This window comes from Calypte anna, chromosome 3, assembly GCF_003957555.1.
Source record: "Calypte anna isolate BGI_N300 chromosome 3, bCalAnn1_v1.p, whole genome shotgun sequence".
Taxonomy (NCBI): domain Eukaryota; kingdom Metazoa; phylum Chordata; class Aves; order Apodiformes; family Trochilidae; genus Calypte; species Calypte anna.
In genome coordinates this window covers 8975345-8988628 of record NC_044246.1, presented here as the reverse complement: position 1 = coordinate 8988628, position 13284 = coordinate 8975345, and the positions used below count along the sequence as shown (strand labels likewise).

The following is a 13284-nucleotide window of genomic DNA, read 5'->3' as shown; positions in this document are numbered from 1 at the left end:
ATCTGAGAACTCCTATGCTTAAAGATGCTACTGTACATCACAGTCTCAAATGACATTTAAAAGTCTTTGGCTACCCAACACAGAAACAAGAAGAATGTAGCTGCACTCTCTCCTTCTCTTCTTCCTGCCCAAATGCATGTTACCTCATCACCAGAGCTGAAAAGAGCCTTTTCTTCATGCTGTAATACTGGCAGTTCATAACTCACTTTACAGTTCATAATTCACTTATTTAAATCTCCACTTTTAAGATGACTGAGGGCTGCCCATGCAGTCAATGATTGCAAGCATCTACAACTGTGGGGAAGCCTTTGGCAAAAATTTAGCAGAATGAAATTGGTACTACAGCATGTAATAGGATAAGGGGTACCTGGTGAGGTGCAGTTGGTGCTCAGATTTACTCAGCAGTTCTGTCAGTTTTACGCACTCCTCTTTGGCTCCTGTCACATCCTGCTGGGCTTGTTCCAAACGCTGTTTGTTTCCATTCAGCTCTAATCCCAGTTTTTTTATTTTCTTAGAAAATTGTAAAATCAAAGAAAGTATATTTTAAAAACACACAGATACCTTTTAAGACAATAGATCTTATTGTGATCAAAGCTCTTTAAAAATAACGCACATTTTGTTTTAGAACACATACTGTTTGTCCATAAAAATGGCAAACCAAGCAAATTGAAATATTTGATTTTACATTTTTATGAAAAGTCAAAATGCATAACATAACTGTATAAAGTAACACACAAGCAACGTTATTGTCTTCACATTAAGAAATCTGTGAGTTCAATAATTTTCCAATGAGAAGGCTTCCATATTTGTGTGTTGAAGTCACTCTGCTAGAAACCCAGAAGGCAGCAGAACATCAGAACCTACTGGGCATTGGATAGCTCTTGTGGTCATTCATTTTGCTTACCTATTACGTAAGTGATGACATGTGGGAAATCAGCTTTGTCACACTCACTTTATCCAAGAAGGTAAAGGTAATTTTTTAATTTTACTATGATTGAAAATGAATTATGAGTTACAACTGAATCTTAAACATTCCAGCTGCGGTTAATTCTTCCATTTTCTAACACCATTAGTTCTTACATGACAATTAAGCTAAGTAAATCTAGTTAGTTGATGAGTCAATCTATTTTAAAAATAAGCAAATCTGCATGACCTGCACAGAATCATACAATCATTTTGATTGCAAAAGACCTTTACACTCACCAAGTCCAACTGTTAACCCAGCACTGCCAAGTCCACCTCTAAACCATGTCTGCCCCTAAGGACCACATCTACATGCTTTTTAAATACCTCTAGGCACCTTTGCTTTACAGCAAACTATACTGCACTTACTGTCTCTAACTGAAGCATATTGTCATAACTGAAACTTTTTTCACAAGTACTCTCAGATGGAATGCATTTTGCTCTAAATCCATATAAAACATACAAGTATCTAAAGGAATACATTTGTATCATAATACAATACTTTGTCCTCAGGATGATTTTAAGACAACCAACAGAGTACAGAATAAGCTAACAATGTAATTTTATCATGTAGTAACTATTCTGTACTACGTCCCTTTATAAATATTTATTTGCTCTTGGGGCTGGAGGGAACTTGAATGGTTTTCAGTCAGCTAATCTGTGAAAGGTCACTTTTAGCACAGAATAAAATTGTTCATATAAGGAGACAGTACTGAATAGCTATTAAATAGACTTCAAATTCACATTATAACTTACTTTAGAAGTTATATGGAACCCATAGAATAATTTGGGTTGGAAAGGACCCCTAAAGGTCATCCAGTCCAATCCCCTGCAGTAAGAAGGGACACCCTCAACTAGGTAGGGTTGCTCAGAGCCTCACCAAGCCTCACCTTGGACATCTCCAGAGATGAGGCCTCAACCACTTCCCTGGACAACCTGTTCCATGTTTCCACTGCCCTCACGGTAAAGAACCTAGCATCCAATCTAAATCTACTCTTCTCTAATTTAAAATTAGAGTAATATTTTGTGATAGCTTCCTCATTAATAGAAAAACCTGTTATCTTCTTTACTTAATGAAATTATTCATACATCCTGTAAGAATGAATTCATGTAATGCAGTCCCAATATTTGTACTCAAAGCACATTTGTAATACTGTTGTCTCTTTTCCTGCCATGTTAACCTAAATGTTACCCTTAACCACTTACAGTAAGTCATGATGTTGCAGACAATCTTTTCATCCAGAAAAAAAGTTTCAAATTATCTTTTTAAATTTATTTTTATTTTTACTAGTTACTTAGCTCTACAGTTGTTCACAAGAGCACTTCAAGGGTCATGAAGGAAATTTTGATTAGAATTTGAATGTCACCTTGCTTTATTACATAGACCACCTACCAATTAAATCAGTCATTCCAAGTTTGAATACAAACAGAGTGAAGCTAGTTGCAAAATAATTTGTATTCTTCCCCTCTAAAAATGTGACAACCTATTACACTTCCAGAATATTTTAAACCAGGTGTGCAGAGGTATTCAGTTACATATGCTTTACATTTTCACTTATTCCCACAGACGTTTGCATATTTTAAACAGAATAAAAGTCTCAGTGGGTTCTCTACACTCTATTTTTCTTAGCAGCAGTTCATTAATATTATTTCTCCCTTCACAGTAAGCAGGGACATGAGTTCTTCATTGTCTTTAACTGTAAAGATAAGGAAGTTCAGAAACATTCTTTAAACCATTCTTAAAATTTACTTTAAGAACATATTCAAGCATACCTTTAAAAAAACTACAAATTAGTCAGAAAGCATCAACTAAGTATTTGAAAAAATCACAGCTGAGACCATAAATCCAATCCAGATCACTCCTTCAGGGAAAAGTTTCCAGGAACAGATGGGCTTTACACCATTGCCTAGAGTTAAACAGGCTCAGTCAGGTTTTGACACAGACCCACAGAAGGAAACTAATTCCAAGTGCAAGAACCTCTGGTGAAAATATTCTGCTTCCATCAGGCAGATGCTGAACCTGCAGGGTTGAACCCAAGAATACACCCATAGATTTCAGTTGTCATGAAAGAGCAGGGAGAAATTCTCAGACAACAACTCCATGACAGGATCTTTAAAGATTTACAGGAATCTTATGATTTCTTAAAAAAAGTATGAAACACAGGTGTTGAGGAACAATTTTACTTCTGCTATTTGCATCAGTAATTCCAAAACTCAGAATCTGTTCTTTTACACACACATGTATGTATATGTGTATATGCGTGTAGGTGTGTATATATATATATATATAAAAATATATCTTAACACCAATATTTAGAGATGGCCACAGCATTAATTCTATGAAGAGTAGCAATTATACACATGAATTCCTGCTACAACCATGGTAGACACCTCCATGAGCAGAGAACCTCATGCGAAATGGATGGCAGTGAAAATTCATCCAAGACAAAGTGCTAGCAGCAACTTAGAAACACAAAGCATCTAACCCAGGTGTATTTTGGGAACACAGTTAAATTCTGTCATGTAACACTAGCAAACATCCATAGAAAGTAATTTGGTAGGAGCAACACATCAGCACAGTGAAAACAGCCCATACTCTGAACATTACTGGTTGAGTGTTTAATGACTTTGGTTTAAAGACTGAGATTATAGTTTGAAACTGAGACTATGAAGTCTCAGAACTTTAAACTCAGAATTTAAAACACTGAGAAATTACAGAAGACAAATGCTCCATTCCTGCAGGGCACCTTATCAGAGAGTATCCTTCCAACACTACTCAGACTCCAACTAGTTTCCGTGTTACTTCTACTGGGAAGCTACAAGCAGTTCTGTAGCTGCTATCTGGGCTTCAGCACAGAAACAAAGTGAAGTATTTTGCTGACAACTTTGTTTCTCATGCAGCGTTAATTTGATCCCTCAGTGCCTATCACTTGTGATACAGCTCTTTACAAGATGATCAGAGAGTATTTCTTCAAGGTACTTAACTTTTCAATGTATGTGAGAGACAAGAGATGGAGTACAGAACTGCAAAAAGACAGATGACAATCTTGCATATAAGAAAATCTGAAACAGATTTTCAGTATAACAAGGAACAGAATTATCATAATGTATATGTACAACAAGACTACATTAAGGTTGGAACAGGCAACTTCTGGTGCTTAACTCTGTAACTTTAATAATCTTATTAGTTCTGCATGTAATTTTTAAAGTAATATTTAATCTGCCTTGCACTGCAGTCACCTAAACTCCCAGGAATATCAACAGGCACTCTGCCATTGAATGATGTCAGACTAAACCCTGGTAAAAGACACATCATTATTAGTAAGCCAAAACACATCAATACCATTCTGCATGCATATATAATTCAGTTACAAGAAAGAAGCTTTACTAGACAAAAATTCAGGCCTAAGTGAAATATAACTGCAGTAAAATTTTATTCTACTTCAATTACTCTTTTTTTTTCAGTAATCCCACCTTTTATATCTCCATTTGAAGCATTTAGGACCCTTCTATATTTTTTTCTTGAAACATTTAAAGTATTTCACTTCTCATTCATAAATTTATCATGAATTTACAAATTATCTTCTGATTTTCAGAATGTATTTTTAAGTAAACACTGGAGCTGCTTATTCAGTTACATAAATGCAACTTACTAAAAACCACAAAAGATGATTATTCAAACACTAAATCAAGTCTTCAAATATCCTCTTCAGAAATGATCATAAATTATCTTCACCTAACAATACTTATGTATCTTGTAAAACTGTGCTGTTTAATTAACTCAACATCTTTTTATCTCTACAAATTATGATAAAATGAAATAATAATTTCATTCAAAACAAGCCAAATTAAAGATTAAAATTGTTTAATTCTTTTCATACTGATGCTGATTCTATTGTATGCAGAAAAATGCAACTTAAAATTCCAAACTAGCAGATGTTTTTCATAGAATTTTAAGTAGCAGCAAACTGACAGAAAAGACAAATGCTTTTTTTTAAACAAATGGGAATGATTAAGCTGTGATAAAAGAACTCTTACTCTCAAGTAAATGCAAAAACAACTTCTGAAGACTTAACGAAATCAGAAATACGCTAAAACCATATGAATTGGTGATTTATGACATTCACTCTCACTGTCAACAACACAGTTGTACTTGTGTGCTCTCATGTCAGGTAAGAAAATACATAACAGTCTGAAAAATAAATTCTGCACGACTGCACAAATTCTGCAGTAAAAGTCTGGAAAGTTTTTGTATGAATTCACAGTCCTTTCTTTTTGTTTCATACTTCTTTCTCCACCATTATTACAAGACTAAAGGGACATATAACAGAACCAAAAAAGAAAACCAAATATAATGTTAAAGTTAACTATGTTTGCTATCATCATTGATATTTTTAGGTACATCCACAGAACACAATCAGTATCTATAAAAACAAACTTCAAATTAATACACATTAAAATTTTACCAGCCCTGATGCTAATACGCTTAATTTCTTTTACTGAAGTTGCCTTTCAAAGCAAAGAAATTATGATAGAGCACTGGACTGAGGTTATAATTAATGTCTTTTTGAGATGTGCCACCTGTATGGCCATTCACACACACTGAAACATGATAGACAACAGGGACAGGAAGTTTTTGTACTGTTTAATACTGCTGTCTTCTCTCTTTATTAATGGGCTATAGGTTAATTAATCAGGGACAGAACAAACAATATTTAAAATTATTTTTAATTAAAAAAGCCAAAACAAAACAAGACAGTTTTTATAGCAACTCTTTGCACAGACGAGATGAGTTATTAGTCCATAAGCAGCAGGGGTCACCTGCAGCCATTTCTATCCTAATCCTGGTATCAATCAAGCAACTTTAGATTCCGAGTGGTCTCTAAACCTCAGACCTCCCAGGTGTGGCCATCTGACATAGCCCATTGGACCTAAAGAACTATTCAACTTCATATAAGAATGTTAGGGCCATCGTGAAGTTATGTCACATACCATCAAATGTTTCTGTCCCTTTTGCACTCTATATCAATTACTGCTGCTTCCCATTCAAATCGAAATGAGGATAAAAAAGGAGTTATGAAAACTAAATTTGGTTTTAAAGAAGAATTCTCCTTTCTGGAAGTAGAACTGTTATAAAGCTGTGGGAATATACAAAGAAATATTAAGAAATACTTGTGTCCATAAAGAACACCTCTTTCAAAGAGGTCCATCAGAAAAAACACATAGGACAACTGCAAATTCTACAAAACATTTAGCACACAAAAGAAATGTAAAAAACCTTTCTTGACATGAAAGGAAAGTAATGGGAGCAGAAACATGAGACGAGAAGGAGATGCACTAAACACCCATGGTTCCTCTGAAGAGTTTTCCCTGTGCCTGGTTCATAAGCCAAGTGACCTCTAAAGACCACAAGGACAAGCAAATACATAACCTAGATAAGCAATGTAGGCTGTCATTTGTTGGACAGCTACTACTCTAGCTTGATCCAATAGGAATCCTCAGCTCCTCAAAGGGAAGGAGTTTCCTGACCACTTAGTCACTTGCAGTGCAAAGAAATGTAAGAGCACCTGGCAGTACTGAGGCACCCCATGTGCTCCATTTCAAAGGCAGAGGCTCAAGATGGGAGCCATCACCTCAGCGAAGCTCAGCAGCCACAAACCCTCCACAAAACCCCTGAGAACTAACAGAGAGGATGCTGCAGTCTGCTAAGAAGAGCAGGGGTGATGGAGGAACTTGAGAATCACATAGATTCATTTAAGACTGCTGTTAAATGCACACATCTTTAAACCAAATTAAAGCAAACTTTCTATCTGCAACAGATAACTGAAGCAACAAAAACATTGTGTTGTTAAGTATATATTTATGAATACTCACACACACACACAATTTTTTCATTAAGCAACAATCTTAAATGTCTATCCTTGTGAAACTCTCAACAGCGATGAGGCCCCTGGATACCACAGATAAAGTCCCTGGGAAGCAGACAATAGTAAATGGCTGAAACATGTTATACAAGGATTTTACCTCATTATTTCCCTGAGAATATTTGCTTTCAATTTGCCAAAATATTTAAACTGCAATACTATTTCAGGAACAAAACTTTCAAACCCAGAGAGAGATTACTCCAGTCCCATTTTAAACAGACAACACCACTGCACTGGAGATTAGCTCAGCAGCCACCAGAAGAGATAAGAAAGTGATTTTGTTCCACAAGACATTTTTATTTTAACAGATTGCACTGGGAGGGATGGGGAGAGAACAGGGTGGTGCAAAATAGATGGCTTGCTTGCTGATAAGGGAATTTCAGAAAAGAAGGGATGCATATAGGAAAAAGGAAGATTACTCCTACTTCATTATTGAAAAAAACAGGAAAGAACAAAACTTACTACTTTTTAACTTTCAAAGATGTATTTGAGATTAATGATGTGGCATTGACTATTATATCCTGGACAGCATTAACAAATAGCTGTAAAGAATATATATGCAGTAACAACTGACAAGTGATAGTCAGGGACCTCTATACTCCTCCTGATTGATGGCACAGTGACTATTGATAAAACCACCATTTTTCCAGTCTAAGAAGGAGAAAAAAAACCCCAAACAACAGAAAACAAGTTTGGTTGTTTGTTTTAAATACAATGCATACACACACTATACCAAGAGCTATTCAATGATTTTTGATACTGGTCTGGCAAGAGGGTTGGACTAGATAATCTTTTGTCGTCCCTTCCAACCCCTCACTTTCTGTTATTTCTGTGATTTTTCCTACTTTGAATAATGTTTAGTGCATATACATTATTTTCTCTTTCCGTCTACTGATAGTGTGACTCAGCGTGGATCAAGGTCGTATGGGCCAAGTACACCTGGGAATGATAAAATCCTGATTACCAACTGGGTCACTCCTCTTAGCAGGCCAGCTGCTCAGGGGAAGCAGACCAGAACAGAAAATGCAGACCAGAAAATTCTACTGCTGGAAATCCCAGTCCCTGGGTCATGTTTCCATATGAAAAATCCAAGAAGTTAATGAAGTTTGCTTGTACCACTGATCCTTGAGGAATGGATGGCTGACAGAAGAGAGCAATACCATAGAAGAGCAGCAGAGGCCATATCATAATTATTTTCTTATACATTTCAGGGGTGTAGATTAATGTTCTTCCTCAAAAATCTTGAGAGGATCTAGTAAGTACATTTACAAAAAAGAATGATGTTCCTTCTGAAAAGCTCAGAAAATTCATATCAAAGCAAGGCATAGAAAATGAAAATTTCACTCTCTTCATATTTACCTATTTTCAAATTATTGCATTAAATGCCCCAAACTGCAAATGATACATTAAAAAGAGTTAAAGTTTCAGCAAAGGTTAACATTTCTTAATATTTTCTTGTACAAAACCAGTTTGGATTTGCTACTTTTAAAGTCGTTATACTTAAGGTAAGAGCAGGTAAGAAAATTTGATCAGAGTTTCAAGGTGCCTCCTGGGTTTTGATTTTTCCTTCCTGAAAAATAGCCTTCAAGTATGTTTAATGATTTAACAGAGCTTCAAAACAGAACTTCCGTAGCAACTTTTTAACTAAGGAGGTCACAAACTCTTAGATATAGGACTGTTACAAGAATTCATAAACTTAATCCACCCATTACTAAAACTTGCAATTTTATTAAGTTTCAAAACATCTGCTGATATCCAGCTTGTGAAAAAACTAGTATTTTGAAGTCTGACTCATGGAAGCATAATACCTGTTCATAAAAAGACACTTCAAAAGACACTTCAGTGAATCAGTGTCTTCAGAAGGTTTGTACAGGTCTTGGAGATACTACAGTTTTTCCAGGACATATACCCAAATTTTTGTCCTGCATTCCTTCTGATGAAGATGGAGTCAGTAATCCCTCCGCTTATAATGTCTAAATGAGGTTAGTATAAATCACAGATTTATGACAAATGAGATAAACATTCCCAAAATATCTTTTGGCAAAATGCTTTTGGACTGCAATTTTGCCAGATTTTTATTTGTCTGCAAAATTGTCAGTCTATAGTGTACAGAGACATCATTTACGTTCTGTCATACTACACAGAAACACTTTGATGTGTAGCTCTTTCCATTTGTATACATTGCATGTATCAGTAACTCTCAAACTTCTTTTTATCTGGGCTCATGAATATCCATACAGGCAAGTCTTAAAAATCTGGTGGTTTTGGTATAAAGTTCTGCGGGCTTTTCATTCTTTCACCTACAAAATAGGCAATTTAATTCTGTAAACCCATGCTTCAAACTATGTTTGTCCAATTTTAAAGACAGTATTAAAAAAATGGGTTTTTACAGGTTAAGATCATGGGTCTGAATTTATTACTACACAATTTACCTGATTCCTCAAAACATGGTAAAAGAAAACTTTAAAGCTTCAGTTAGCTTCTGCAGTTGAATTTAACATGTTGTATTGCTGAATTACAAGATCTTGATTCCCAGTGGTGCAATGTTACTGGTAAGAACTAACAAGAATGATGCTCAGATTGGCTAGGACTGCACAAACCATTATTGAAAAACTGGTTTCAATTCTACATGCTGAAGCCTGCAAAATTTCATAAACTAAATAAAACAGATTTATATACTAACAGAAAGCAAATGATTAACAGTGTACTTCATTTTTATTTTTATAATGCAGAGCAAAAAAGATCGAATGATGTAATCTGAGGAAATGATTTAGTGTGTCAAAAGTATGATTTTTATTAGAAAAGCACAAATTATGCAGTGCTTCCAGCTTCTCAGAACAAGTATTATAAAAGTGAAGTCCTGCTGTGTCAACTATGCCACACAATTTTTGTTCTGCTAACAGCTATTTAGGTTAGGGTGTGCCTTTTCTCTGATATAGCTGTGCTAGTACAACCCCTAGTGTGGACACCGTTTACTGCCATGAAGGCATTTACACTCTTGTAACTTATAAAGCTTGTTCCTAAGAAGGAAAAGTATTAAGCACGGCACAGTTACTTCAGCATGTCTACATCCACAATGGGAGGGCTGAGGGTGCAAAAAAAGAGAGGGCAGTAGGTTATTCTACTTTATAACATACTGGGCCAGATGAACAGATGCAGTTTTTGTGTGTACAGAAACTGTGCGATGTATGTATTTGTCCTCCCCCCCCCTTCCTTAATCCTCATGTTGATCAGGATCATGATGGATGATATAACAAAACACTTATTCTATTTACATGGTAATGTTGCTCATTGCTTCTTCATTTTTAAGAAACATTCATGTTTAAGAAATAAACGCTCATTTAAGAAATTTCATGACAGGTAGTCACACCAAGGTGACAATATTTGTTATTAATCCTAACGGATTAATAAAGTTAGGAAAAGAGATACTAGAGAATAAGACAAATAATACAAAATCCCTTTAATTTTCCTAAATGATACAAACACCGTTTTCAAGAAATTAATATCACTATAATGAATATATATATTTACTGACATATAAGTTTATGAATCTAATGATCCTAAATGGTAGAAAAAGGGTTTTCTGCCTATTCTGACATACCTGAACAACTTTCATCCCTTTTTAAAAGTCACTATGCATAAATGAAAATATATATTCAAAACTAACATTTATTCACAGCATGATTAAAAGTAGAATCATATTTTAAGAAAGAGTAAACTCAATTTCAATATATCAAAAGACAATCTGAAATATGATTGTCTCCTTTTAAACAGCAAAATGCACTATTTAATTTAGGAAACCATGAAAATATTCATACATTATTGTGTCTCTACCTAAAAAAAAATAAATATGTATTTATTATGAGCAGATGGTGGCCAAGGAAGGTATCAACTCTGTTTCTTAGACAGAAGGTCAGGTCATGGCTGAGAGACCAAAGAACAATTACTATTTGCTATTCAGTGCCATATAAGATGAAATGTTTCAGGTTTTTCTTTTAATACAAAGCTAGATGCCATTGAGCTCATTTCATTTCGTTGAAATTAAATAATTTGCAATGACTTACTAACATTTGATAAAATTTGATTGTGACAAAGAAACAACACTTCCCCCTCCAACAAATCCTGAAGTGTACATACACCCTTCTTTCTTAGCATGTTAAATAACATTAGGACCTGCACATAACTTTCTTGATAATTAGTCACAGCTATAAAACAGCTGTTAAATGTTTAGCCTAAGAATTTCAAAATAGTTTTTCCTTTTTTTAAGGAACCAACAATCATATTTGAACAATTTATGTAATTACTGAATTACTCTAATAGTCTTTGCTGATAGGGACTCTCCTTCCCATCACTTCACTTTTATTATATCAACTTATAAATCATCTAATTTTTTTCATTCCACACAGAATAAAATACCAGTATGTCAATGCACGAAGCTAAAATATTTTGTTAAATATTGCAATTGGTTCAAAGGGCAAACCTGGAGCAAGTTGGAGAATAGGATTTAAAATCCAAGATACTTCTTCAAATATCTTATTAAAACACATCCTGTTTTATTTGTATGCCAAGATTATGCCAACTCTCTTATCTGTGAAATGTGTCAAGACACAGACGACAAGCCTGGGGTTTTTTTTGTTTTTCTAAGTGTCCTGAGGCCTGAAGGATGCAGGAGTGAAAAAACAGAAAGCCAGCCCTGAAAACAAAATGCATTAAGGCCCCTGTTTTTCTGCTCTGTATGAGTTTATATACATAGAGAATTATTTTATCTAATAAACTTTTCTTTTCAATATACATATTTTTAATCTTAATTAATATTTCTTTCAGCCTAAGTTCATACTTTATTAAGTTAATAAGCTTACTGTCCTACATGAAGATTTTGAGGAGCTGATAAATAAAAATACAATTTTAGGGAGACTGCATTTTTCCCTGCATATATTCTTGCACAGGGACTGACTTGTTCATGTATTTAAAAAAAAAATAATTTTTTAAACCTAATGGATAGGTTGCTCTAATAACAAAATGCATCTGAAAAAATTGTTCTCGTGCATTTTATACATCTGTGTATACAGAAGACATTCACTCTTATGTGCAAATCAAAACTTATGAAGGAATAATTGGAAGTTTGAGTACAGAGAGAAAAACAGATAGAGCCTCAACAAAAAAGGGCACTTCAAAAGATGCAGACTACACCTGTTCAAGCTGTTTGCCAAGTATGTCGCGGGTTACTTTAATGATCCTTACTGCATGGGATGTTTCCTCACAGACCACTTGTAATGCACACGCTGTTTGCTTTTTTAATATTATAAAAAACAGTTTTAGATAATCAACAATTAATGTATAGTAGAAATTTTACGTAGTTATTTTTTTCTAGGAATTAATTTGTTTGGTTTTGTTGTTTTGTTTTTTGGTTTGTTTTTTTTTTTACACTTTTCTATGACTCCCAGCATTCACTAACCTTGAATATTTTAAAAAAAGTGGAAGACAGAAGACTTTAATTTTTTTGTATGGTTAGGTTATACTTAAAGAGTGTTTCATATTTTGTCAGGCTGCATGTGTAGGTAATTATGTGTGGATTTATTTGTGAGAAAAAGTGTATAAACATATGTATACAGAACATAAAATTTAAGTCCATTGTATGAATACATATTATAGAGTAAGTCTATATGAAAACACTGAATGAGTGTTTAAACAACATAAAACAATAATACTAGGGCTGAAAATAAGAGTAAGATAACCGAGAGGTATTTATTTACCAGTAATAGCTGGCTTGTTGCCATTAATTTAGAAACCATTTAACAGTAACAAATGACCACTATTAGAAAAACAAATAATTCCAGATTTTGAAACAACCCTACTTAGGCTTCTAATAACTGCAAAGTTATAGCAGTATTATCTCTTACCTGGTCCTTAACTTCAAGCTCCCTTATAGTTTTTGCTCTGTACTCTCTGAGCTCCTTTTCTGCCTCATCCTTCTTCATTTTGCTTTCATTCAACTGATAGCGCATTTCTCCACACACCTGTTAGATTACACAGACAACATGATCTGTAGCTTCAAGAATCCATAGCCCGGGTTTTGCAATTAGATCTTTTGCTGCCCTCTAGAGGCCATTTGCATGCAACATATTTGAATTTACAGATATTTTGAGAATATATACGGTAAATGTTTTTTCTGTAAAAAGGTCGATCCGAGTTCTCTATAGAGTCATTAACTTTGCAATATGCAGTGCCTTTTAGATTCAATTATAGTCGGATCAAGATTTTGCTAAGTATAAATATTTATGTTGTAAATATAAGTGATACTAAATGCAGTGATACTAAACACAGTGAAACTACAGCTGCTGGTTTTATGTTCTTCTCCCATCTCTAAAATCCCATGTCAACATTTTCAAAACCTAGA

General features: G+C 34.4%; 1 protein-coding gene across 1 annotated transcript in view; it reads right to left on the bottom strand.

Moving 5' to 3' along the window:
* SDCCAG8 (serologically defined colon cancer antigen 8) overlaps positions 1-13284 on the bottom strand; it is a 103305-nt gene that overhangs the window by 68701 nt on the left and 21320 nt on the right. Inside the window, exons 12-13 of the mRNA XM_030447220.1 lie at positions 12788-12904; positions 368-510 (exon numbers count right to left, since the gene is read on the bottom strand). Of these exons, the coding sequence (XP_030303080.1) occupies positions 368-510; positions 12788-12904 (260 nt within the window). The remainder of the gene's footprint in view (positions 1-367; positions 511-12787; positions 12905-13284) is intronic.